Source organism: Euleptes europaea, chromosome 17 (genome assembly GCF_029931775.1).
Source record: "Euleptes europaea isolate rEulEur1 chromosome 17, rEulEur1.hap1, whole genome shotgun sequence".
Lineage (NCBI taxonomy): Eukaryota > Metazoa > Chordata > Lepidosauria > Squamata > Sphaerodactylidae > Euleptes > Euleptes europaea.
This window is the reverse complement of record NC_079328.1, coordinates 25,629,686-25,657,576: the sequence shown is the minus strand read 5'-3', so window position 1 is coordinate 25,657,576 and position 27,891 is coordinate 25,629,686. Positions and strand designations below refer to the sequence as shown.

Here is a 27,891-nt window from a genome sequence, read left to right as displayed (position 1 = left end):
CCGGCTCCCTCCCGTATATATATACGCCGGCGGCCGGCTGCTCGTCGCCTTAGCGAGGCTTCGGCGGCGTCGCCGGTTGGCTGCGGGCGCATGCGCGAAGGCGATGTGGCCGAGGCGGCAACGGCTGCTCTCGAGCCCGGCGGGGGGCGGCGTCGGCGGCGTCCTCGCGGCCGGCCTCCTCTTCCTGCTGCTCGGCTCGTCTCCCGGCGCCTGCCTGCGACACCCGGCGGCGGGCGGCGGGAGGAGGTCCCCGGGCCCCCCAGTCTTGCTGGGTACGGATGGGCCGCCCGCAGAGGAATGGGTGGAGGGGTGTGTGTGTGTGTGTGTGTCAGGTGGCTTCCGTTGTTCGTTGGCGGTTTCCCAAACGGGGGAGGGGGGATGTGTGTGTGTGTGTTTTGCAGAAGGTGGAGGGTTGTTTACTCCGAAGTAAGCGGCGTTGGGTTCTGTTAGGGGTGTGTAATGTTGCATTGCATGCTTGCCTGAGCTCTGTCATATTTTCCCATTTTTTAGTTTCTTTTTATACAAGTTTCAAATATATATTTCTTTTTCTACATACATTGTTTGTATAACGTCTTCTTTTCTTATTCCCTTCCATTTCCCCATTTATTTGTTCCTTTATACTTTGCGCCCCCCCCAATTGGGGATGTAAAAGCAGCTGACAACATTGTTCTCTCCTTCTGCATTTTATGTTCACGACGTCCCTGTGAGGAAGGCTAGGCTGGCAGTGGGTGGCTGGCCCAAGGTCATCCATTAAGCTTCCACGGCAGCGTGGGGATTTGAACCTGGGACTCCCAGGTCCTGCTCTGACACTACTGGCTATACCAGGTTCCCGGTGTTCATGGGCTGTTTCCTAAATGGTGGGGGATGTGTGTGTTTTGCAGAAGAATTGCAGAAGGGTTGTTTACTCCGAAGTAAGTGGCGTTGGGTTCTGTTAGGGGCGTGTAATGTTGCATTGCATGCTTGCCTGAGCTCTTATCGTATTTTCCCATTTATTTGTTTCTTTATACTTTGCCCCCCCCCCAATTGGGGACGTAAAAGCAGCTGACAACATTGTTCTCTCCATCTACATGTTATGTTCACAACGTCCCTGTGAGGAAGGCTAGGCTGGCAGTGGGTGACTGGCCCAAGGTCACCCATTAAGCTTCCACAGCAGTGTGGGGATTTTAAACTGGGACTTGCAGATCCTGGTCTGACACTAATGACTGTACATGGTTCCTGTCATATTTTCCCATTTATTTATTTGTCTTTCTATACTTTGTTTTCCCCCCTAATGAGAACTTAAACGCAGCTGACAGCATTGTTCTCTCCTTCTGTGCTTTATGTTCACAACAACCTTGTGAGGAAGACCAGGCTGTCAGTGGGTGACTGGCCCAAGGTCACCCATTAAGATTCCACAGCAGTGTGGGGATTTGAACCTGGGACTCCCAGATCCTAGCCTTAACACTAATGGCTACACCAGGTTAGCTGTCCCATGGGCCTGCCTTAAGTTGATTTAGACCCTTGTTTATTTAGATAGTCTACCCTGCTTTTCTTGCCAGTGGGGACTAAAAATGGCTTAGGCTTGTTCTCCCCTCCTCCATTTTAAACTCAGAACCACAACATTGTGAGGTAGGTTAGGCTGAGAGTGTGTGACTGGCTCAAGGTCACCCAGCAAGCTTCCATCATGACAGAGTGGGGATTTGAACCTGGGGCTGCCAGATCCTAGTCAGGCACTCTAACCAGCTGTTATGCTGGTTTTCATAATGAAGCATTGCATGTTTTCCTGAGTCTAGTGCATGTTCTTCTAATGAGTTAGATCTTTGGTCTAGCACCATCAGTGCTGTTCCCTCTCTCAGTATACAGAAGTCCCCCAAGCCGTGCTGTGGCAGTGTCTGAATTGGGGTTTCAGCTGCGCCATGAGTTGGAAGCAACTTTATGGCACTTAACACACACACACACAGCTGCTGTTTACTCTTGTGGGGCATCCATTCACAAGTTTTCTGGTGTTAGATCTAGCTTTACCCATAGTCTCTTGGACCAAAAACACTTGTAGGAACTCACCACTCCAGAATGTGTAGAAATTGATGGAGGTTTTCTTTTTCTTTTCTGTACGGGTACTTGTAAGGCACAGTATTGTGTGTGTGCCACAGTCCTTCAGTATAATGCTGTTATTTTCCAGAAATTGGTTCTTGAGGGGAAACCAAATTTATATGATATGGGGAGGGCTTCTTGGAGTATTAAAAGGATGATGTGTGGAAACAATGTGTTGTGGTGCTTTGTAGGCCATAATAAACTTTGAAAACTTGTTTTGTGGGATGATTAAGGGGCTGCAATGACTGTTATAGCAACGTGTTGTTTGTCTTTGCATTTAGCAGTAAATATAATGTGGTATGGATGACTGTGTGTGTGTGTGTGTGTGTAAAGTGCCGTCAAGTCGCAGCCGGCTTATGGCAACCCCTTTTTGGGGTTTTCATGGCAGTCTAACAGAGGTGGTTTGCCAGTGCCTTCCTCTGCACAGCAACCCTGGTATTCCTTGGTGGTCTCCCATCCAAATACTAACCAGGGCTGACCCTGCTTAGCTTCTGAGATCTGACGAGATCAGGCTAACCTGGGTCATCCAGGTCAGGGCATGGATGACTACAAAACTGTAATTAGTGAGTTTGATGCTCTACATATTTTGTAAGTGTTTAGACTGCATAGCCTGTCTGGCTGGGATGTATATCAAAGTGATAGCAAGATGAGACTTTGGGTTAAGAGTGGCTCTTTTGGATGGAGTAGCTCTGTTGCCCTTTTAGATACAAAAGATCCCAAATTGGCTTGTGTATGAAACACAATACAGTTGTAAAGATTGTGGAGGAAAGTAAATATAGATTTGCTGACACAACTTTTAAGCACTGTTACAGGGTGTTTAAAAAGTCATGATTTCTCCACCACCAAGTACATGCTTGAGAGCAGACTGGAGAGTTCTGATTCGTGTTAGTGGTTTGGCTGAGTCGTGGTTACTCCTGAGTAATAGTGGGCTGATGGGATTGTTGTGCAAGTGTGTAGTGGTTAATGTGCTGGACTAGTAGGAGTTGGGAAAGCTAGATTCAAGCAGTTGTTAGGGCGAATGGAGGGGAAGAGAGCTCTGAGCTCCTTGGATGAACGGTAGAATGGTTTTATTTATTTTCATTTATACCCTGCCTTTCTACCCCAGTGGGGATGCCAAGTGGCTGACATCTTTCTCCTCTCCTCCATTTTATCCTCAAAACAATCCTGTGAGGTATGTTAGGATAGCCCTCACCTGGATGGTCCAGGCTTGCCCGATCTCATTACATTTAGGAAGCTAAGCAAGGTTGGCCCTGGCTGGTATTTGGATGGGAGACCAGCAAGGAGGTCCGTTGTTGCTACACTGAGACAGGCAATGGCAAACCACCTCTGAATGTCTCTTGCCTTGAAAACCAAATGCAATCACTATAAGTTGATTATATTTGGGCAGAATGGTCCTGGTTGATGTGGGTGGTTTTGAGTTGTGTAGATCAGATGAGTCCAGAGCTTTCTTACCTTGATAGATCCTAGATGGACCATGTTAAGGATCATGCCCAGTAATGGTTATGGAAAGACTTGGGAACTGTGTGTCTTGGCTGGTAGACTGCTGCTGCTGCTTGCAGGTTTGGTTTAGTGCTTGAGTTAAACTGGTTCACAGATGCCCCAGTCCTGTCATTGGCAGTGAGGACTTGATATTAAAGGCCTTCATCAAGTCCTTGAGTAGCTGGAATCACTTTACTGACTTACAATAAGAAGTTGTCCATGATCTGCTCGATTCTTTGAGGCTGCTTCAATGATTCTCAAACTTGCCATTAGTTGGGGCTGATGCTATGCAGGCAATGATCGTGCCTTACCTGGAGGCTGATTACCTGAAGGGTGATGTCGATGGTTGCCTGCCTTATCATTACCTGCCTCTGGGCTGTGGCTGTAGCCCATTCATTAACCTCATTGTGGGGTTTTTTTGTTACACATGTCTGTAATTGGTCAGAAACTGGGGGTTACCGCACTTGTATTCCCAGCGATGTATTAAGAGTTTGAAAACGTTATAAAAAATACTGTTCGCACTTTGGCCCCTTTAGCTGTGAAGATGTCTTCCAACCATTTATAAGCCGTGGTATCCAAAAACCCTTTTAAAGCGATGTTTTTTAACAACATTTTCAAACTCTTAATACATCACTGGGAATACAAAGTGCGGTAACCCCCACTGTTTCCCTACTACTACTAGGACTTTTTCTCAGCTACAGAAACTTCTTCCTGTCCCAAACTAGTCAGTGGATCGCATCCACGTTTGGTGGGATGGTGCAGATGAGAAACCACAAGCTACATAACTTCACCCTGTGCAAAATACATGAACAGGTTAGGATGTACTTCAGCGTTTGCCATTGTGCTTCTGTTGTTCCAACTGCTTGCCCCTCAAGGAATGCTGGCATATTTCTGAAGATGCAGGAACATATTTTAGGATTCACACTAAGTTCCTGAGGCGCGCTGGCCAATCCTGCTGGAATTGACCTGTTGCCCCAAAGGAAGACTGTCTAGAACGCACCCGGCACTTGCCCCAGGACTTAAGAGACCTTGGTTTCCTAACTCACTACAGTTTCAGGTGGGCAGCTGTGTTGGTCTGCGGTAAAAGAGCAAGATTTGAGTCCAGTAGCACCTTAAAGGCCAGCAAGATTTCCAGGATATTAGTAACGCTAACTGTAATATAAGTAATTTGATTAGGTAAGCCAATAATTTACGATTTAATGAGCAGAGAATTTTGAATGGAATGTTTTGATGCCCCCATTGGGGTTAGCAAATGAAGTTCATGCATGATTTCTCTCTATGTGTGTGTGTGTGTGTGTAAAGTGCCGTCAAGTCGCAGCTGACTTATGGTGACCCCTTTTGGGGTTTTCATGGCAAGAGACTAACAGAGGTGCTTTGCCAGTGCCTTCCTCTGCACAGTAACCCTGGTGTTCCTTGGTGGTCTCCCATCCAAATACTAACCAGGGCTGACCCTGCTTAGCTTCTGAGATCTGACGAGATCAGGCTAGCCTAGGCCATCCAGGTCAGGGCTCTCTATGTAGGCTGGTGTTTTTCCCCCCAAAATACATTGTTGACACCCTTATCCTCTTTTTATTCCCCTTCCCTTTTGTATTTTGTACTCCCCTTATACTGAAAATAAAACAAACAAAAAATATTTCCAGGATATAAGCTTTTGAGAGTCCAAGCTCCCTTTGTCAGATACCCTGCTGGGTGCTGCTGGGCTCGAATATAACTACCTATAGGTACAATTACATCGCATATCCTACCCCTTATATATGTTTGTTTGTTCCACTGTCTCATTTCTTCCTGCATTAGATTTGATGACCGTTCTGCTGTTGTTGGCAGAAGTGTGTCATGCCTACTCTTAAGTGAGCTGATTTCTCTTGATTGGGTCTTGTTTTACATCAGCTTCTCTTCCATCTCTCCTAGCCTTTCTTCTGTGTATTGAACCCAGTCTGATGGATGTACATCTGCATTCGTCTGAGGAAGTGAGTTCTGACTCACAAAAGCTCTTGCTGAAATAAATGGTTAGCCTTCAAGGCACTACTGGACTCCTGTATAATTTTCCCTACACTCCTTACATGACCATGCATCATCATAGTTGGGTAGGCTAAGGAAAGTCTCTAAGGAAGCCAGGGTTCCTTAGAAAACAGTGTGGCGGTCAGTCTTTATTGAAGAATCATGATGGTGTTACTGGTGGTGTTTATATCATATTGCTTTAGAGTAGGACTTCTTAAACTTCTTCCACTCGCAACCCCTTTTTCTCCCGAGAAATTTTTACGTGACCCTGGGTATATAGGCATATAAAATAGGTATACCAATCAAACATTTACTAATAATAAATCATAAACAAATTTATTTTAAAACAATTCTTTGGTATGCATATAATTTTACCATGTACTGTTGCCAAATGTTTTGCGACCCACAGTTTAAGAAGCTTTGCTCTAGAACCCTGGATATGTGCTAAATGAATGTGGTTCTTGTTTTGTGCTTTTAGTCCCGCCCCCTGGTCTTTCTGTGAATTCCAGAAAGTCCCAAGTGCACCTCTAGAATATTATTTTCTTTTTTTGCAAGAGCTTGTACTCTTTTTAGGCATAGTTAAATACTAGCACAGGTAAAGTTTTAATTAAGGCTGGACTCTCACAGCAAGGCTTGTTTATGACATCGCTGGATCTAGTTGAGGCTTGTAAAGGAGCTTCACGTTGTTTGCAAAAGCTAAACTGTTGTTACAGCTCACTTCGTGAAAAGCATATGCTGCCGTTGCCTTCATAACAAAACTGGCTTCTTCCACAGAAGTTCTTAAATCAGTTGCATTCTACATTAACATCCTTATAAAACTTATTGAAGTGAAATCATGTGTCAGCTATGGGCAGGTAGGATCCAAATTGGGCGATCTGCTGCCTTTTTGCATTAAGCTGCGTCTGGAACAGAGATGTCCAGAGCAGATTTGCTTTTCTTTTTGTCCAGCAAGAAGAGGATGGCATGGTTGCTCATTGTATATATAATATATTTAAAAGGTATTGTATAATCTTCTTGTTTTATAGTTTAATATACCTTGTAAATGCCTTTGGCTATCTACAAATAAAATATTTACTATTACTACTACTATTAAAAAGGTGTTTTCAGTTGAAAGGGCAGAAAAGTTTTGACAGATGAGCGCTTCATAGTTCTGAGAGCTCTTGTATACCTTCTATGCAGAGCCTTTAGAAGAATCTTGCATACCAGACTTCTGTGCCAAAGTCTGTGGAGGGAAGAAGCTGGCAAAACTAAAACTTTTTGGGAAGAGTGTCTATAGCATATTGGACCATAATCCGTGATGATCTAACCTGGTGCCATTAGCAATGGCGAAAGTTAATGTAACTTGAAACAATATTTTATTAAAACATTGCAGTTTTCAGCGAGGAGCTCATACTCATCATACATACCTTGTTGTTGGGTAACCAAATAGATAGGATAGTATATTAGTGCAAAAATATATTAGTGCAAAAACGCTAAGAATGTACTTACTAAAGGCAACCTACATCTCAGTGTCTTTAAAAAACAAACACCTATTTTACGCCTATGCTATTTTCCTTTCATTTTTTCTCCCATTTGTTCATTCCTAACTGGGCTTTAATCCAATGCATAATATCGGGCTTTAAGATCAGAGTTGGTTCATTGGGTTATATTCTGATTATTGACTGTTTGTGGCTGCAGTAAAAAGCTTGGGTTGGCTTTTGGTACCATGATTGGATTTGGAGATTCCTATAAAGCACAAGGTGTCAGACGAGGATCTGGGAAACCCAGGTTCAAATCCCCACTCTGCCATGGAAACTTGCTGGGTGACCTTGGGCCAGTCACACACTCTCAGCCTCGATTCCGGCAAGTAGTTGGATAGGAGACCTCCAAGGAATACCAGGGGCGTGACTGGGAGGCAGGCAATGGCAAACCACCTGCGAGCATCTCTTGCCTTGAAAACCCTACTAGTCGCCATAAGTCGGCAGCGACTTGATGGCACTTTACACGCACACACACAAAGCACGAGGGGGAGGGAATTTACAGTGTGGGGCAGCTGGGGAACCCTTTCCTGCTATATTACTTCTCCTTCCCCCCCAAGCTGTTTCTTTGGCTTTTTTTCTTTCAGTTCTGGTCTCGGATCCTTGACAGAATAAAATGGATAGGAGCAGGCAGCTTTGGGAGGGGGCATACAAGCTGTAAAAGGGTTCAGTACCACATGCCTCTAATGTACTTTACCATACCATGTTTCATAGATACCTCCCTTTTTTCCATCTTGTAATATGGTCAGGGCTAGCCTGATCTTGTCAGATCTCAGAAGCTAAGCAGGGTCAGCCCTGGTTAGTATTTGGATGGGAGACCACCAAGGAAGTCCAGGGTTGCTATACAGAGGAAGGCACTGGCAAACCACCTCTGTTAGTCTCTTACCTTGAAAACCCCATAAGGGGTAGCCATAAGTCGACTGCGACTTGACGGCACTTTATACACACACACACACACACACAATATTTTAAATCTTTCTCTTGGCTTCTTTCTGCTCAATATAAAATTGTTTATTGTCCTCTGCCATTTTTAAAATCTTTTCATCTATATAAACTGGTAACATTTGTAATTTTAAAAAATCAACTTTGGTAGTACCGTATGTTCATTTTAAATGCAGTGATTCTTCCGAACCAGCAGTATTTGTTGACAACATGTAATCTTCATTGCAATATCCACATGATGTCCCCACCCTCCTAGCCCTAAATGTAATTTAGGAGTTCTTTGGAGAGCAGATTTCTCTTGAAACGTGTGGTTTTTTTTTCTGGGGAAAACCTAAGCAACAGGAAGAAAGTTGTTCAAGATCAGCTTCTGAGTTTATTTATGGAAGGACAAAACAGGAAAAGTGCATTCCCATTCATGAAGAAAACTTTAACCTCTACATGAAGGGTAGAAACAATATTTCAAATGCTAAAACCATAGTCCACTTTTCCAACGTAAAACGCTTGTGATTCTTAATTACCTGTATGTCATTTCTCAATGCCAAGCCATCTTGAAACTGAGGGGGGCAGAGCTCATCATATACGGATTCTCCCCTCCAGCCCCTTAATCTGTTCAGGTTTATGCTGTTCTTTGGGTCACAATATCTGTAAAGAAAGCATTTGTCACCATGGTGTTAATCTCCTGTGTCACTAATTTCTGCTAGTCTGAAGAAGAATGCTATTAAGCAAGTGTGTATTAAATGTCTGTCTGGAGGTGAAAGGACAAGATTGTCATCTTGGTCAAAGAAACAAACATAGATGGAAAGGTAGGCCTCTTTGTGCCCCATTATCTTGTTTAGATAATGCATAACTGTTAAGGGGCTTTGAAACCATGTCTTGAATAAGGTTCTGTTGTAGATTGACTAGTTAACATTTATTGACCCACATATTATGCAGTGTTCTTTGTGCTGCCCCTGGTGAATTTCCAGGACCTTCTTCTAGTCCAGAAGCCTATTTCCTGAGAGGGAAGAGTTTCTGGATGCCTATTATGCTGCTACTGTGAGCTACTACTGTTGCTCACAGTTATTTTCTATGCATAATTCAAGGCATTGAATTGAGGAAAACTTACGGCTGCTTCAGTGTCCAGCAGGGTGGATTAAAATCAATGATTTAAAAAACTGATCAGATTTTAAAAATTTTAAATGGATTTTTAAAATTTTAATTGGTTTTTAAAATAAAATTCTTTTTGAGGATAAAAGCTATCTAAAGATAGTTTTCTGTTTAAGGTTGCATTATAGTCCGAAGGTTATTCATCATGAAATAAGAATTAGTTTTTAATTATGTAGCATGAAGCTGTATATTTATTCAATGTTTAATTTTTGGGGTAAATGAATTCCATTAATCTATTAACTATGTCATACTCTTCCGGAGGTTTCTGTAAGATTATTTTGGGCAGTTTTTCTGTCTAGAAGATATTATCACAAATGCTTTGTTTTGCAGTTCTCAAAACTGAATTTGTATCTGCAGAGATAACATTCCTCTTCTTCACAGCAAAAACGTTATAAAATAAACATACAGAATTGAGAAAAAGACCTTAATTCCATTGTTCCTTTGCAAATCTATGCACCCAGAAGGAACCCTTTATCTCTTAAGTGCTAAGTTTGAAGAAGTTCAATGAATAAAAAATTGATTGGAGTGGAATAGATCTGCAGAAGGAGCTAAGTGTGAGGAGGGAGGAGCAAGCAGTAAAACTGCTAGTGAAACCTTTGTGCAGAATTCTCCACAAGTCTTGTGGTTTTTGTGTGTGTATAGCTTGAGGTTTATATTATTCTCTCCCTGGAGGAGAAAATCTACAATGACAGCAGGCCATAAAAGAGACCAGTTTGGGAACATTTTAATGAAGTTATTCTACCTATGGGTAAGGTAGGCATGTGTGCAAATTTGCAAACACTGCGGCAAAGAAATGCAAGGCCTGGTGGCCCAAATGAAACTGGAGATAATTATGAAATTATTGCAGGGTGAACGATCTGTCTAATAGTGTAACCAAATCAGTAATTTTTTTTATTTAACCATAAACTTGTCTGAAAAGTTGTTATTCTAAAAATGAAACCTTCATCTGCTTGTAAATTTTAAGATTATACTAGCAAGAATGAGTCTTTATTCAGAAAACCATGATTTAAGTCTAGTCTTACTGGCTATTGATTTAAATCAAATCCACCCTGTTGTCCAGTTCATTCTGATGTTTTGAAAAGATATGTTCATTCAGTTACTGCTAGATGAAGTTAATGTTTAGTTCTCAGCAATTTGAAGTGTACAGATTATAAAATCTCTGCCGATGGAAACTTTAATATTCAGCCATTATAGTGTGCTTGTATGTTACTATACGGATGGTTCTTAATATACGGCAGAAACAACAACAAACAAACAAACTTCCTAGTATGGGCTGAGAAGCCTCCTTTTCAACGGACTAACCAAGAAGAGTGATTTATATTGTGGAGGTTTGAGGCATGGATGGTAAATGGATTTTGCATGTCTTGCCGTATGAAGGTGGTTATTCTGCAACACGGAATGAAGTATTCTTTGAGTGTGGTATTCTGGTGTGTGGGTAGTGAAAATGTTTAATGGATTCTCTAAATGAGAGGAGGACAGTTCATATGTTTTACCCTTTTATGTTGATGTGGAACCAGTGCCTGGGTATGGTAGTTGTGCATCACCACTCACTCTCAAATTCACCCAAAATGCCGTATAAAGAGAACACATTCAGCATGTTTGGTTCAGGAAAGTGCCACCGAAGGCCGTTTGGTTTAAAAGTATAGCAACTCAACTAAGTGTCTTATCAGAAAATAAGTCCTAATTCCGCTGAAATTTGGATCCCATGCTAAACGTTGCTTGTACTAGTGGTAAATCCATTCTTATAACGCCAGTGTTGCTTGAATTCTGCAGAAATCTAGATGTATCTAAATTCCCTTTCATGTGCCTTCATTAGCATTCGAAATGTAATTTATCCTGGCAATCCCTAGCATTTCAAACTTTGTTAAACATCCCCTATTTTAGTGTTAGAGCTGGTTCCGGCATTAAGTTTTGAATGCTTACCATTATGGTGTAAATTATTATTTGGGAAGTAGCAGCAGTAGTGAAGCCATGAATCCTGTGTACTGTAAGCCCTAAAAAGTATATTATGGAATCAGCTACTGTTGGCTAGGGTTTGTTTGGCTGGCCAGAGGCTGGCCTTGCATTTAATAAAATGGCTCTGGTCCGTAGCTGCTTATGCTGCAATTAGTGTTTTATCCTTTAAGTTGCTTCAGACTTGTTTCTTGTTTATGGGAATCAGAATCTAGCTATTTCGGTTTCCTTTTGACACTGAGGCAGGGGACAAAATTAGCAGCTTGTGACAAGTGTACCCCACAAACTGGCTAGCCATGAAAGAGGATTCTAAATATAGTTGTGATCTTTTCAGCATTTCTATTTCATGGAGGCAGGGGGGGTAACAAAAGGGCCCCTTGCGTATTTAGCATGCAAGTTCAAACATCTGATTTGAGTTGGGCCTTGTGTCACATTCTTAAAATGTTTTACCGGATATTCAAGTGCTGTGCTTTAGTGTGTTAGTCTGTGGTGCTGATCTGACCTACAGCTTTGTCTAGGAAAACATACAAATCATTAAGGCTGTAAACAACTCTCTTAGATTTAATAAACACTCTCCTAGTCGTCTAAGAAACAGAGGTAGAAGGGATCTCAAAGGTCATCTAGTCCAACCCCCTGCACAATGCAGGAAATTCACAACTCCATGTCCAGAGTCTTGTTCTTCCTGTTAGAGAATGCCTAGCGTGAACTGTATGTTCTTTTGGTGTTTTTCTTCGTGATGCTGAGCTGTGTGTGCACTAGGTTCATAAACAGTAGTATATAGGGCAAGAAGGAACAAATCTTACTGTATTCAGTCCATGCTTAGAAACTCATCTGCCGGAGGGCAAACATGGAAGGCAATGGGCCAGAACCGTTTTCTGAAAAAGTGGGGGGCTGCACCGATACAGGGCGAAAGCAGACAGAAAATGATGATGCCGTGGGGAATTTTAAAATTACATTCCACACAAAGATCCCTACGCATTTCACACGCTGCTTCACCAGGGGATCCGTAAAGCAGCCTTCTGTAAAGATCTTCTCTCAGCAAGAACATCTTTAGAGAAGGTTGCTTCACAGATCCCCAGACAAAGCAGTATGTGAAACATATTGGGATCTTTGTGTGGAACTAATGAAAATGTTTCTCCTTTAGATGAAAAATGTACTTGTTTTCTCGCTAAAATGAGTTTTTAAACAGGCAAGTGACTGCAATCTAGAATTGGCAAAGAGTGACTTGCTTCATTGCGGCATCTCTTTTAAACTTTGGCTTAACACCTGCAGCATTGCTACAGAGATGAACAACATGCCCAGAAAGTAAACTTTAAATGGCAGGTAGGGAAGAGTTAAGTGATAAACAACCCAGATTAAATTTAAAGACTGAATTTTCATTAAAGTCTGTGCTAGTTTAAATTTCCTTTGTCACATGAAACCGTCTTGTTGATTTAGGCGAAATGTGACCTCAGAGATGAATATGGTTGAGATAAGGTACTGGTACAGTTCCAAGGCAAATAGTGACTGCTCTTCACACATTTAACTTGCTCTGGCTTAATGCCGTGTTTTGCAGGGAACCCAGAGATTGCTACCGGCATCTCAAGATAAGATTAATGCTGAACGAGCTTCCCTGGAGGATAGCTTGCTCTCTTTAATCTGTTTTCTGCTGTGGTGAGCAGGCACAGGCGATAGTATTGGATATGTGCCACGTCACCAATATGATTCAAGTGGAGTAACTCGTGTCTCTGAGCCACTGGTCTTCTGTGGCAGATGTGCAAATGTTCTTTAATTTACTACATTTCTGCCGCACCTTTCTCCCTGATGGGGCCCCCAATGTGGCCCACGTTGTTCTCCTCTTCTCCATTTTATCCTCACAGCCCTCCTGGTAGGTAGGTTAGGCTGGGGGCTGCGACGCAGCGGGTGAAGCTGGCTCGGAAAGAGTTGTCGCACAACACAAACCGTAAAAAGCCTTTCGGGCAGCTCGGTGGAAGTAGCAAAAACTTGACTATCTGCGCTGTGATGCCGTCTGCATTATCCAAAAAATCGTAATACTGGTCTGAAGGAGAATGCTAGGAGCGTGGCATTCAAACCGTGACAACAGTGTTCTCTTATTAAGTGGCAGTTTACAACAATTAATACAGTAATTCGGCTCAAAACCAGTTACTTAATGGCTATGGTATGTTATTATCTTCTCATGCCCTGTGAGCCGCTGTCATTTTGCCACACAGGATTTCACTTTTATAGATATAGGCTTAATGTTCAGCCTTTATTATGCATGCTAATTCTGCACAGTGCAAAATAGAATATTGGAGTGGAATAGATCTGCACAAGGAGCTAAGTGTAATGAGGGTGGGGCAAGCAGTAAAAATGATAGTGAAACCTTTTGAGCAGAATTCTCCACAAGTCTTGTGATCTTTGTTGTGTATAGCCTGAGGTTTATCATATTATTCTCTCCCTGGAGAAGAGAACCTATAAGGGCAGCAGGCTGTAAAGGAGACCAAGTTTGGGAATATTTTAATGAAGTTCCTCTACCTCTGGGTAAGGCAGTGAGCAAAATGCAAACACAGCAATGAAGAATTGCAAGGTCTGGTGGCCAGAATGAAACAACGTCATGAGAAGTGCTGTTTACGTAGAAAACCATTATTTAAATCTAGTCTTACTGACTAGTGATTTAAATCTATTTAATTTAAGTCAAACCCACTCTGCTCAAGACTATGCCCCATTGAACTCAGTGACCTTACTTCCAAGCAATCATTCATAGTATCAAGTTATTAGTTTGCAGGCATACAACATACTTATGTTCCATTTAACTATTACTTCCAAGTAAGTATATTCAGCAGTGCAGAGCTCAATTACATTCTTTCCTTTGTTAGCCCTTGGATATGGCATAACAACTTGTTTTTAGATGAATGTCTCAGGCATTAGCATGAAACACCCTTGAGGACAATAATTAATTTGCAACAAAGCAAATACCGTGCTGATAAATAATCTAAATGAACTATGTGTAATGTAGTCAAAATGTATCTTGAAAAGTTGCAGAAAAAAGATTATCCGTTGGTTCTTGTAGGTTATCCGGGCTGTGTAACCGTGGTCTTGGAATTTTCTTTCCTGACGTTTCGCCAGCAACTGTGGCAGGCATCTTCAGAGTAGTAACACTGAAGGACAGTGTCTCTCAGTGTCAAGGGTGTAGGAAGAGTAATATATAGTCAGAAAGGGGTTGGGTTTGAGCTGAGTATTGTCCTGCAAAAGTATTGTCCTGTAAGTATCAAGATAATGTGCTAATGAGGGTATGGTATGTTAATATGGAACCATTGTATCCTGAAGTGATCTGTTAATGTGTGTAATCCAAAACTAATCTGTATGGCTATTGTTGAATGTTGTCTTTGTCTGGAGGTTTTTCAGGGCAGGAAGCCAAGCCTTATTCATTCTTAAACTCTCCTCTTTTCTGTTAAAGTTGTGCTGATGTTTATGAATTTCAATGGCTTCTCTGTGCAAGAAGGTTCCAGTTAAAGACAAGGTTCCAGTTAAAGACACAATCTCATTGATTAACCAGATTTTTCCAGAAGATATAACAGCCTTATTTCACCATTGCTTGACAACAAGTTATTTCCTATGGGATCAAGAATTTTATGAACAGATTGATGGAGTAGCTATGGGAAGTCCACTCAGTCCAGTAATAGCAAACTTTTACATGGAATATTTTGAAAAGACAGCATTAGAATCAGCACCTTACAAACCTACAGTCTGGTTCAGGTTCGTAGATGATACATTTACCATTTGGAGCCATGGTGAAGAAAAATTAATGGACTTTCTAAACCATCTTAATAATATCCATCCAAACATTCAGTTTACCATGGAAAAGGAAATTGAGGGTAAACTCCCATTTCCTGAAACCCTTGTCATCCGTAAATCAAACCTTCAGTTAGGTCACAAGGTCTACCGGAAACCAACTCACACAGATCGCTACTTACACAAAAACTCCAACCACCACCCCCGACAGAAAAGAGGAATAATCAAAACATTAATGGACCGTGCAAGACGGATCTGTGAACCACAGTTTCTCAAGGAAGAAACTAACCATCTAAATCACGCACTGCTAGCAAACGGCTACTCCAAGAATGAAATCAGAAGGGCCATTGAACCAAACAAAAATCAGAAAACTCAAGAAAAACAGTCTCCCATAGGAAAGGTATTCTTGCCATTTATTAAAGGAGTCACTGATAGGACGGAGAAACTTTTGAAAAAACATAACCTACAAACAGTGTTTAAACCCACCAAGAAAATACAACAAATGCTACGATCAGCAAAAGACAAAAGAGACCCCCTCACCTCTGCAGGAGTATATCGTATACCTTGCAGCTGTGGAGAAGTTTACATTGGGACCACAAAACGCAGCATACAAACAAGGATAAAAGAACATGAAAGATACTGCAGACTTGGCCAACCTGAGAAATCAGCAGTGGCTGAACATGGACTGACACAAACAGGACACAGGGTCTTATTCCAAGACACTGAAAGACTGGACAATTCTACCAACTATTTTGTCAGATTGCACAGAGAAGCCATTGAAATTCATAAACATCAGCACAACTTTAACAGAAAAGAGGAGAGTTTAAGAATGAATAAGGCTTGGCTTCCTGTCCTGAAAAACCTCCAGACAAAGACAACATTCAACAATAGCCATACAGATTAGTTTTGGATTACACACATTAACAGATCACTTCAGGATACAATGGTTCCATATTAACATACCATACCCTCATTAGCACATTATCTTGATACTTACAGGACAATACTTTTGCAGGACAATACTCAGCTCAAACCCAACCCCTTTCTGACTATATATTACTCTTCCTACACCCTTGACACTGAGAGACACTGTCCTTCAGTGTTACTACTCTGAAGATGCCTGCCACAGTTGCTGGCGAAACGTCAGGAAAGAAAATTCCAAGACCACGGTTACACAGCCCGGATAACCTACAAGAACCAATGAACTCTGACCGTGAAAGCCTTCGACAAAAGATTATCCATTTCAAATCTACCGGTAATGGAAACTTTTGAAAAAGAGCATTTTTGTGTGATTAAAACAAAGCTTAGCATATGAGTAAGACTTTCAATCAGCTTAAACTTGCATGTCTTGAGATAACAGCCCCTCCTCCCAACACAATCTGTACTTCAAAGGAGTCACATTACTTAAAATTTCAAGGTTTAGAAGCATGAAAGGGTTCTTTCAACTAGATCTCTGAAAATCAGCTGACTCGTTTGAAAGTTAAGTAAATACCAGTCCACTTTGCAATAGTTCATGTGCTGTCTCTCCGTGGGTTTTTGGTGGTTTTACAAAATGTGGCATCTTTCATGTAAACTGTTTGTATTCCCAGTGATCTAAAGATGTATGCAAATATCTGTACAAAGCCTCAGCAATTGGTTCAACTTTCTTCCCCTTGTTCTCCTTTCAGTGCCGGGGGATTTGGGTAACCAGCTAGAAGCAAAATTGAACAAACCCTCTGTGGTGCATTACCTCTGCTCCAAGAAGACAGACAGTTACTTCACGTTGTGGCTGAACTTAGAGCTGCTTCTTCCTGTGATCATTGACTGCTGGATTGATAACATCAGGTGGGGATGCGGCAGCGCTAGCAAGATCCAACCCTGTATGCAAGAGCGAGTTAACCATTTCGATTCATTATTTGTGGATAACAACATTGTCATACAGACCTAGTATTCATTTTATTCATTTGATTCCCCCCTCCTCTACATGAGCGGAGGAGGCTAATCTGGTGAACTGGATTTGTTTCCCCACTCCTACACATGAAGCCAGCTGGGTGACCTTGGGCTAGTCACACTCAGACCCATCTACCTCACAGGGTGTCTGTCGTGGGGAATGGAAGGGAAGGTGATTGTAAGCCGGTTTGATTCTTCCTGAAGTGGGGGAGAAAGTCAGCATATAAAAACCAACTCTTCTTATACAATGTCCCATTTTTCTTCCCATTGAGGCATCAAAGTGGCTTACAACAATCTCCTCTCCTCCATTTTATCCTCATAACAACCCTGTGGGGTAGGTGAGGCTGAGTGTGTGTGATCATGCCCAAAGTCAGCCAGCAAACTTCCATGTCTCAGTTCAGATGCCCTGCGACATCACATTAACCATGATGGTTTGGGACACTCAGACTGTGGCTTTTGACAGTGAGCGCGGGCTTGTGAGTTGGCGTCCTGTCTGAATTGATCCCCGTGGCTTGAGTTCCAAATTGACGGCAGGCCAGCCGTGACACATGACCTGCTTAATGAAAAGAGCTCCACTCCAGGGTTTAAATGGCTGCCGAAGTACATAAAGAGCCTTGGCAAGCAGCTCTGATTTCTGTGTGTTGCTCAACCCGCTTTGTGCATTTTAGCACTTAATTGGTGTCTTATTTGTGTGTCAGAATGCTAGCTTATGAGTTAATGATAAATTGACTTGCCATGTAGAGACAAAAGTCTCCCTGAGAGCAATTGATCTGTTGGATGGGAGACAAGTGCCTGTTGCCCTCTTCTTGTTGAAAAGCTGATGTAGGTCAACAGAACACATGTTGATGGCTGATCGGTTAACTCAGTTCACTTACCTGCCAGAAAAAAGCAGAGCCATTTATTACTTCAGTCGCTTATGACCAGAAAACAAAATGCTTGGCACTCGATCAGTGAGTGTCAACTGAAGTGGGCAAGTATTTCAGGGCAAACGTCTACTGTGCTTGTAAATTAACTGCGCTACATGGAGTGGAGGGAGAAAGAGCCGCCCAGCAGCTGTAAAGGAACTGTAACCAATTAACTTCCCAAGACACTTCCGCAGCTGTTCGATTTGACTTTCTCAAATAGTACTTTATGAAAAAGAAGTTGGTTTTTATATGCTGACTTTCTCTACCACTTAAAGGAGACTCAAACGGGCTTACAATCGCCTTCCCTCCATCTCCCCACAACAGACACCCTGTGAGGTGGGTGGAGCTGAGAGAGCTGTGACTGGCCCAAGGTCACCCAGCTGGCTTCGTGTGTAGGAGTGGGGAAACTAACCCAGTTCATCAGATTAGCCTCCCCCGCTCATGTGGAGGAGTGGGGGAATCAAACCCGGTTCTCCAGATCAGAGTCCACAGCTCCAAACCACCGCTCTTAACCACTGCACCACGCTGGCTAAGTGACAATACTTCTCGGACCTGTTGAGTGACTTCTCCTCAAAGAGCTTGGTTGAAATCTTTTCCTTGAAGCGGTCTGTTAGCATCTCTTTGCTAGTTTTGTTGCAGGCACCACTTTTGAATGTGCTAGCAAAAACAACAACCCTTGTCTTCTCTCTGTAGAGTGCAAATCTGCCCTTTGGACCGGATGGTGTCCATTACTCAGTGGTTTGACTTAGAGGAGCAAGGAAGCTATTGTTCCAAGTCTGTTTGCCATTCGTTTGTGTACTTTTTAACTGAAATGCACTGGTAGAGTGGGGCATAATGGTGTTCACCTTTGTCTCCGTCTTTTTCCAGGCTGCTGTACAATCGAACAAGTGGGACCACTGGCCCACCCAATGGGGTGGATATCAAAGTCCCTGGATTTGGGCAAACTTTTCCCTTGGAATTCCTTGACCCAAGTAAAAGAAGCGTTGGTAGGTACTCCTGCTCCGTCTGACCACGGTAGGGGCTTCAGACCAGCGACAAAAAAATGTCCTGGATATGTGGGCACAATGCAAATAAGCGAGAAGGACCACTTTCCCTAAAAATCCTTGAACGCAAAACCCCCCGCAGCAGAATAGTTTACAAGTTGCTATTTTGAAAGCCCTGGGTGGGTTGGATTATGGTGAACTGTGAAGGTGAAAACAGCCGTGAAGCATTAAAGGCCAGTCTTTATAACCACATAGGGCTCAAGCATAAAACTTGTGCGCGTTCTCCCTCCTTCCGTCTTTCCATCTAGTCAGCGATGGTGTGCTGTGGCAGCTGCCAGGCTCCACCTCTCACCTGGACTTAACAGGAGAAAGGATGTGGGACTTGGGCTTGTTCACCTGGGCCCCTGACCAGTGAGTAAGCTATCAGCCATTTCCCATGTGGCCATGTACCCCTATAGGTGATTACATGGAACAGGTCTGTAATACATAAGCACTGAGAAACCCCACAGAATATAGTACAGTGGTGCTAGATGTTCAGTGTTTGCCTCGAGCCAGTTGCTTGCCCACCCATCATAATGGGTAAATTAATACAACATCTTAAAAACAAATCAGTGGGTTATAGATAAAATCAAGCCTGAACTGACCCTAGAAGCTAAAATGACTAAACTGAGGCTATCGTATTTTGGTCACGTCATGAGACGACAAGAGTCACTAGTTGACGGCAGCAGGAAAAGAGGAAGACCCAACAAGAGATGGATTGACTCAATAAAGGAAGCCACAGCCTTCAGTTTGCAAGATCTGAGCAAGGCTGTCAAAGATAGGACATTTTAAAGGACTTTCATTCATAGGGTCGCCATGAGTCGGAAGCGACTTGACAGCACTTAACACACACACAATACGACGTCTGAAACCTTTGGCTTTAATCACCCTTAGCCTTGCTGGGGCGGAGCTGCCTATTGAGCTGCTTTTGTGGTGTGATGTTTTGCTGGTTTTTTCCCTCCCTCCTGACCTCTGTCAATATGGGAGTGGTAATTGCTTTGCTTTCTTCAAAAATGTCAATTTTCTCTCCAAGGAAATCCGATTTTGTTCCAGTGTCACAGATTTATTTTATTGAAAATGTTTTCATTGAACTACAGATTTGTTGCAGGAAGGATAGCTTTTCGTTGTAGTGTGTAAAAGGTCTCGAAACCGAGCCATTCCAAAGTTGTCACTGGGAAACAGCCAAAACTTTACAGCTGGATAGGCAAAGTGAAATTAAGAAACACTGTATATCAGGTTAGCAAAGGGCAACAATTAAGAGAACACGCAAGAGGTCTTCTCAGCTGTTCTCTTAATTACTGCCCTTTGCTAACCTGGGCTAAACTAGGGCTTGAAAACAAGGAACAAAGTTCAGATTCTGAATGACAAGAGAAAAGGCTTTGGACTTAGGGCTGTTTAGCTTGGAAAGAAGGAGGCTAAGGGGAGACATGATAGAGGTCTATAAAATTATGCATGGTTTGGAGAGAGTGGACAGGGAGAAGTTTTTCTTCCTCTCCCATAAAACTAGAACGCAGGGTCATCTGAAGCTGGAGGGTGACAGATTCAAAACAGATAAAAGGAAGTATTTTTTCACACAACGCATAGTTAAATTGTGGAACTCCCTGCCCCAGGGTGTGGTGATGGCTGCCAACTTGGAAGGCTTTAAGAGGGGAGTGGACATATTCATGGAGGAAAGGGGTATCCATGGGTATTAGTTAAGATGGATGCTAGTCATGCTGCATACCTGTTCTCTCTAGTATCAGAGGAGCATGCCTATTGTATTAGGTGCGGTGGAACACAGGCAGGATGGTGCTGCTGCAGTCGTCTTGTTTGTGGCTTCCTAGAGGCACCTGGTTGGCCACTGTGTGAACAGACTGCTGGACATGATGGGCCTTGGTCTTATCCAGCAGGGCCTTTCTTATGTTCTTATGACTTTCAGATTTTTTGCTTTTACGAAGTACATGGTTTGCACAGACCTAAAAAATGTGTGTTACATTAACCATAAGTCAGCGCTTGATATCCAGTCTTGGCATGGAATTTGTGGGCTGTCATCCAAGGAACTGATGGCAGGTTGTAAAAACAGCAGCAGTTGTGTGTGAAGATGTGAATTTGCTTCATATTGAGTCAGGCCATGTGTCCATCTAGCTCAAAACTGTCTTCTCTAACTGGCAGCAACACTCCATTGTAATATTCATGGCTCTCGGCAGGCATGTAATATGTTCGACATTTAAATACTTCTGCTGCCTAATTAGTCATTAGTTATATTCCAGATGCATATCTGAAAATGTCTTAGTAACCTTTGAAGTGTTAATGCAATTAATTGGCATTGCAGTATCTGTGGCCTGCGCTGATGCTTGCTCAATGCTAACAAATTCATCACTAACGCAATGTGTGTGTTAAGTGCCGTCAAGTTGCTTCCGACTCATGGCGACCCTATGAATCAGTGTCCTCCAAAATGTCCTATCTTTGACAGCCTTGCTCAGGTCTTGCAAATTGGGGGCTGTGGTTTCCTTTATTGAGTCAATCCATCTCTTGTTGGGTCTTCCTCTTTTCCTGCTGCCCTCAGCTTTTCCTAGCATGACTGTCTTTTCCAGTGACTCTTGTCTTCTCATAATGTGACCAAAAATACGATAGCCTCAGTTTAGTCATGTTAGCTTCTAGGGTCAGTTCAGGCTTGATTTGATCTATAACCCACTGATTTGTTTTTTTGGCAGTCCATGGTATCAGTAACACACTCCTCCAACACCACATTTCAAAGGAGTCTACTTTCTTCCTTTCAGCTTTTTTCAATGTCCAGCTTTCACACCCATACTAATGCAATACTGACTACATTTTTTTTTGCCCAGTCCTCATTGTTCGAAGCATGCTAAGTTTGTGAGTTTGCTCTCCTGCTTCAGTGCCAGGTTATGAAAGAAGTCCTGAAATTCTAGGATTGTTCTGCACAAAGCGCCATGCTGATGTGCTTTGCTGTTTTCTACTGAGTTTCTTCTTTTATCCACAGGCACCTACTTCTACACGATAGTGCAGCATCTGGTAAACTTGGGCTATCGACGGGATGACGACATTAGAGGCGCTCCCTATGACTGGCGGAAGGCACCAAGTAAATAAAACCTCGTTGGTTGGGGTTAGCTCAGTCGGTAGAGCATGAGACCATCTCAGGGGTCGTGGGTTCAAGCCCCACGTTGGGCGCGTGCTTTAGGGGTGGGGCTGTTGCTCAGTGGCAGAGCATCTGCTTGGCATGCAGAAGGTCCCAGGTTCAATCCCCGGCATCTCCAGTTAAAGGGACTAGGCAAGTAGGTGATGGGGAAGACCTCTATCTGAGACCCTGGAGAGCCGCTGCCGGTCTGAGTAGACAATACTGACTTCAGTGCAGTATAAGGCAGCTTCATGTGTTCAGTATTTTAGGGAAAGGGCTGTTGCTCAGTGGCAGAGCATCTGCTTGGCATGCAGAAGGTCCCAGGTTTAATCCCGGGCATCTCCAGTTAAAGGGACTAGGCAAGTAGGTGATGGGGAAGACCTCTATCTGAGACCCTGGAGAGCCGCTGCTGGTCTGAGCAGACAATACTGACTTTGATGGACCAAGGGTCTGATTCAGTATAGGGCAGCTTCATGTGTTCATTAGGGGTGGTAGCCAGACGAATCTAGCATCTCATTTGAAATGCTTGTCTGAAACTATAGCTCAGACAGGGTTAAACAGTTTCTGGGGAAAACAGGTAGCATATTCATGATACATGAATAACTTCTTGTATCCAGATGAAGCATTCTCATGCTTCCAGTTCTCAAAACAGAGTGTTTTCTCCTTTGCTCAATTCTGAGAAAAGAGGGAGAGAATTTCCCAAACCAGTGAGGTTTTGTTTTTTTTGCTCAAAAACGATTCTGTGCACTGAGCACAGAATTCTTGGAAGTCGATGTAAGTTCTCCTGACTCTGTTGAGCTCGTGATGCAGCTGAGGATCACCTGATAGTTCGTAAAGTTGTTAAACAGATCGTGGTGACCTTTGTGCACCAGAGCCAAGTTGTCGCAACAAGCCAAACGATGACCTCACCAGTTATTCATGATAGGAGTCATGATAGCTGGTAAGCAGTTGTTGCAGTTGAGATTGCTAAACTTCTTTGTAAAATGAGTGGCAGCTTTCAGGGTACTCTCCTATATCATCATCAAGTCTTTATTGCACTAGCAAAAAAAAAAAAAAAAAGCCGGAGCAATAATACAGAATAAAGTGGAAATTCCGCCTCTCCTATATCGAATCAGTGTGTCTTGGGCTACGTGTTGCTCACAAGCTAACAAGCAAGGCTTGACACAGGAAAAAGAAGAATAAGAGTTGGTTTTTATATGCCGGCTTTCGCTACCACTTAAGCAAGAATCAAACCGGCTTACAATCACCTTCCCTTTCCCTCCCCACGACAGACACCCTGTGAGGTAGTTGGGACTGAGAGAGTGTGACTAGCCCAAGGTCACCCAGCCGGCTTCGTGTGTAGGAGTGGGAAAACAAATCCAGTTCACCATATTAACCTCCGCCGCTCATGTGGAGGAGTGGGGAATCAAACCTGGTTCTCCAGATCAGAGTCCACCGCCCCAAACCACAGCCCTTAACCCCTACACCAGGCTGGCTCTCGTGGTGCAGAAATACCAGCGACTTGAACTTCCTGTGTAAAAGCAAAGATGTGACTTGTGTATGGATGGGTTTCTGCATACATTGGAGCTTGAATGCCGTATGAGGTGGTGAGAGCCAACGTGGTGTAGTGGTTAAGAGCAGCGGGCTGTAGTTTGGAGAACCGGGTCTGATTCCCTGCTCCTCCACAGGAAGCCTGCTTGGGTGACCTTGGGCTAGTCACAGTTCTTTCAGAACTCTCTCAGCCCCACCTATCACACAAGGTGCCTGTTATGGGGAGGGGAAGGGAATGTAATTTTTTTTTTTAGACTTTTCAGGGTAGAGAAAAGCAGGTTATAAAAACCAAATCTTCTTTCTTCTGAAACGCAAATTGCTCCTTAACATTTAATCTAGGAAATGTGCTTCCTTGATCCACACTCATATTATAAAACCACCCCCTTGGTTCACACTTGTCTATAATATATAAAAGCACTTTGCCAGAGAGCATCAAGGCAGTTAGTGATTTTTTACACCTGCAGTAATTTCTCAGTGGGGGTGGGAAGGGACTGATAATGAAATTATTATTCTAGTAATTTCATAAATTATCTATCTTGATTCTTCTAGATGAAAACAGAGACTACTTTGTGGCTCTCCAGAAGCTGATAGAGATGATGTATGAAGAGTTTCAAGAACCAGTGGTCTTAATCGCCCATAGCATGGGGAATCTGTACACCCTCTACTTCCTCAGCCATCAGCCTCAGGATTGGAAAGACAAGTACATAAGGGACTTTGTGTCTCTGGGTGCTCCATGGGGAGGTGTGGCTAAAACCCTCCGTGTATTGGCATCAGGTAGGTATGGGGGGGTACGCTGAGGCTAAAAGTATTGGGGACAGTGGTGCGACTTTGAATACTGTAAAATCTTAATTGATTCCCATCTGGTGTAGCTTTGAGGACTGGGTGGCTTTGTACCCATTTTCCTTAATATATAGAGCATTCCATAAAACATAAGAAAGGCCATGCTGGATCAGACCAAGCAAGGTCCATCAAGTCCAGCAGTCTGTTCACACAGTGGCCAACCAGGTGCCTCTAGGAAGCCCACAAACAAGACAGCTGCAGCAGCATTTTCCTGCCTGTGTTCCAAAGCACCTAATATAACAGGCATGCTCATCTGATCCTGGAGAGAATAGGTATGCATCAAGACTAGTATCCATTTTTATTAGTAGCCCTGAATACCCCTCTCCTCCTTGAACATGTCCACTCCCCTCTTAAAGCCTTAAAGGAAGGGCAGGCTAAAAATGCATCGGGGAAAAATTATACTGGGCAGGCTTGTACAGATTCCTTCTGTCCACTGTGAAGTGGTCATCAGACACGGATTTCCCCTATTGGAGGTGGACAAACAGTACGAAATCTACTTTAGTAGTTTTTCATCCTCCAAAGTTGTTGAGGCTTCCTTTTAAAAAAAGTTTATGTCTAGCTTTATTGAATGAAGGAATAGAACACAGACTCTGGGGAAACAAATATAAGGTGACAAGGCCAGGGAAGAAGAGATTCGAGGAGCAAATTGCTGAAGGCATAAACAACAGTCAACACACATTTCTTTTACATCAGGAGCAGGGAAACCAGGCAGGGAGGTGACAAGACATTTAGATGACAAAACGGGAACGGCGTCCTGAAGGAGGCTGGAAAGGCTGTGGGGAAACAATGAGTTCTCTGCATCCGCCTTCACTAGGGAAGATGGGAGAAAGCCTCTGTCCAACAGAAGCAACAAAGGATAGATTTAAGTTTGACAAATTAATAAGTCGATAGGGGACTGATAGCTTTCACCCCAAGAACTTCCATGTGAAATTCCGTGGCATTATATTTCACCAGGGGCGGGGAGAAATTTTGGATGAAAATCTGTGGTTTGCCTCCATTTTCAAGCTAGGTGAAGTTGCAGAGCCCTGGACAAAGTCCCAGGCGACTTCAGTTTGACCTCTGGTTGCTTTCAGCAATGGCGTTTCAGCCTGCCTCCAAATATAGTTTTCTGAAGATCCCGATGGCAATTTCTGGGCAGAAATGTAGAGGCTGCGTCCTGTGAATTGGACCCAGGAGAAGTATGTGGAAGGTTAATGCTTCACAGCAAAAACTGCCATACTTTTGATACTACATGTAGACTTAAAAATTATGTTGGCAGCAGCTAGCGCTGATGATGATACCAAATAAAACAGAGTAAAAAACGTCCACTGACACAAGTCATTGTGAAATATGTCTATGCTAGCGTCGACTGCTGAAAGCCAGATAAAGATTGGAACACCTCTGGATAATAGGTGTTTGTACCCGCAGGAGGAGTGAATTCTTTGATTATGGGACAGTGGGGAGCCACTGATAGTCTTAAGTGCTCCAGTTAATGCATTTTCACAGCTGGAAGTGTCAAAGTGCTCAGACGGGGGGGGGGGGGTATGTGGGGGCATCAGAAGTAGTCTGTTTGAGATCTTTAGAGCAAATCTGTTGAATCAACCAGTATTCTCCCAGAGAAAATGGTGTAGCTTAGGTTACTGGACCTTCCAAACACTAGATAGAAGGGTGGCATTATTATTACTCGGTGTCATGGATAGTGTGTTGGATGGAGGCAGGGGAGACCTGGGTTTAAATTTCCGTGCTGGGTGACTTTGGGGCACTCGCTCACAATAATACACTATGTTCAGTTGTTGTGAGGAAGGGGCAAGTCGAAACCAGGTATGTTGCCCAGAGTTTCTTGAAGGAAGGGCACATATCCAGGGATGGACAACTAGTTAAGTTATCTGTCATTGTGTAGACCACCAGTGTGGTGTAATGGTTAAGAACTTTGGTTTGGACCGGTGGACTCTGATCTGGAGAACCGGGTTTGATTCCCCACTTCTCCACATGAGCAGTGGACGCTAATCTGGTGAACTGGGTTGGTTTCCCCACTCCTACACATGAAGCCAGCTGGGTGACCTTGGGCTAGTCACAGCTCTCTTAGAGCTCTCTTGGCCCCACCTACCTCACAGGGTTTCTGTTGTGGAGGGGAAGGAGATGGTTTGCTGGTTTGATTCTTAAGTTGTAGAGAAAGTCAACATGTAAAAACCAACTCTTCTTCTTTCATATCAAAGGTTGGATCTACTATCCTCCATTTTGTGACATCCTAAGCATAATGCATGCCCAGTTTCAAATAATACTTGTAGCTTGGTTTGTGTGATGTTTTAAAGTATATACGGCCCTGCTCATTATGACCCATAATCACTTACAAGACTTGCTTTTCATGCCACAGGAGACAACAACAGGATCCCTGTCATCAGCTCCCTTAAGATCAGGGACCAACAGAGATCTGCGGTTTCGACCAACTGGCTGCTGCCTTACAATTACACGTGGCCTCCCAACAAGATCTTCGTCAGCACGCCGACTGCCAACTACACCATTCAGGATTTCCAAAAGTTCTACGGAGACATTGGCTTTGATGACGGCTGGTTCATGAGGAAAGAGACCGAGTCCCTCGTCTACGAGATGCCTCCCCCGGGGGTGCGCATACACTGTCTTTACGGCACTGGGGTGGAGACCCCTGACTCGTTCTTCTATGAGTCCTTCCCAGACAAGGAGCCAAAGATATTCTATGGCGACGGTGACGGAACGGTGAATGTGGAAAGTGCTTTGCATTGTCAGAAGTGGGTGGGGAAGCAGAAGCAGGAGGTGATCCTTCACAGGCTGTCGGGAAGCGAACACATCGAGATGCTTTATGACGCCCACACCATTTCCTATGTAGATAACGTTCTCTTTGGCTCATGACACAGGGCGGAGCACCCTTTTTTATCCACAACATTAACTTGAAGGGGGGGGGTCTACTCAAAGCAGAGGGTGTGCGTCTCCTTTGGCTCCCTCTTTTAAAAATCCCGTTTGCTAGACTGGTTGGGAAGCTGCTTTGGTTCTAACGTTCATTGTGTCTTGGATTAGTGCTCATGCTCAGGCCAACACACTCAAGTGTCTGTTCGTGTGGAGAATGTGCTGCTCTCACTTGTCTCCAGGATGCGGGAAGGTTTCCCTCTTTCCATGTACGTTGAGCTTGTAATGCATGGGAGAGAATTTGAGAGCGTTTGGGTTGCCAGGTCTGCTTCATTGGTCCCGGTAGGGAAATCTGTTACGATGTGAAGTCCCATCCGCAGGTGTGACAAACCCACAAAGATTTTAGCACTACAGTTGTTCAGCCACATTCAGCCAGATACTGCGTTGCTGTCGGTGAAGCTGGCTTCCTGACGGGACCTTCTAGCACTGAGGCAGATGCTTGGTGTTTACCTGGGAGGTAGAATAAAAAGTTCAGAGGCTGTGGACAGTGAGGTCTCAAGTACTATTCAACCTCGGAGGAGTTCGTCGCTTGGAGGCTGCAGCACTGCAGATTCCCAGGCAAGATGTTTCGCCATCTTAGGGTGGTCTCTGTGCATTGCTGAGCTCAGTCGGCAGCCACTAGGAATACTTGGTCTTTGCTGTATTCAAAGGACAGAGTGATGGCCTTTGATGCGAACCCACCCACCCCAATCCTGAGGAGATGCAGGTTACGTTCCAGGTGTATTCCTCTAAGTACTTTGCTCTATAAGCAGGTT

The 27,891-nt window shown here is 43.5% G+C and overlaps 1 protein-coding gene across 1 annotated transcript; it reads left to right on the top strand.

The window, feature by feature from the left end:
- The first annotated feature begins 90 nt into the window (after positions 1-90).
- On the top strand, positions 91-27,082 carry PLA2G15 (phospholipase A2 group XV). The gene is made up of 6 exons (XM_056862338.1): positions 91-272; positions 16,500-16,700; positions 18,578-18,696; positions 21,713-21,811; positions 23,927-24,151; positions 26,571-27,082. The coding sequence occupies exons 1-6, from the start codon at positions 91-93 to the stop codon at positions 27,080-27,082; spliced, it is 1,338 nt and encodes a 445-aa protein (XP_056718316.1).
- The last annotated feature ends 809 nt before the right edge of the window (positions 27,083-27,891 follow it).

Bases quoted from the DNA above. Each gene is read 5' to 3' on its own strand.
- PLA2G15 (XM_056862338.1), top strand. From the start codon at position 91: ATGCGCGAAGGCGATGTGGCCGAGGCGGCAACGGCTGCTCTCGAGCCC. The intron at 18,697-21,712 runs GTAGGTACTCCT...TTTTATCCACAG, and splicing joins CCCAAGTAAAAGAAGCGTTG to GCACCTACTTCTACACGATA. The intron at 24,152-26,570 runs GTAGGTATGGGG...TTCATGCCACAG, and splicing joins CCTCCGTGTATTGGCATCAG to GAGACAACAACAGGATCCCT.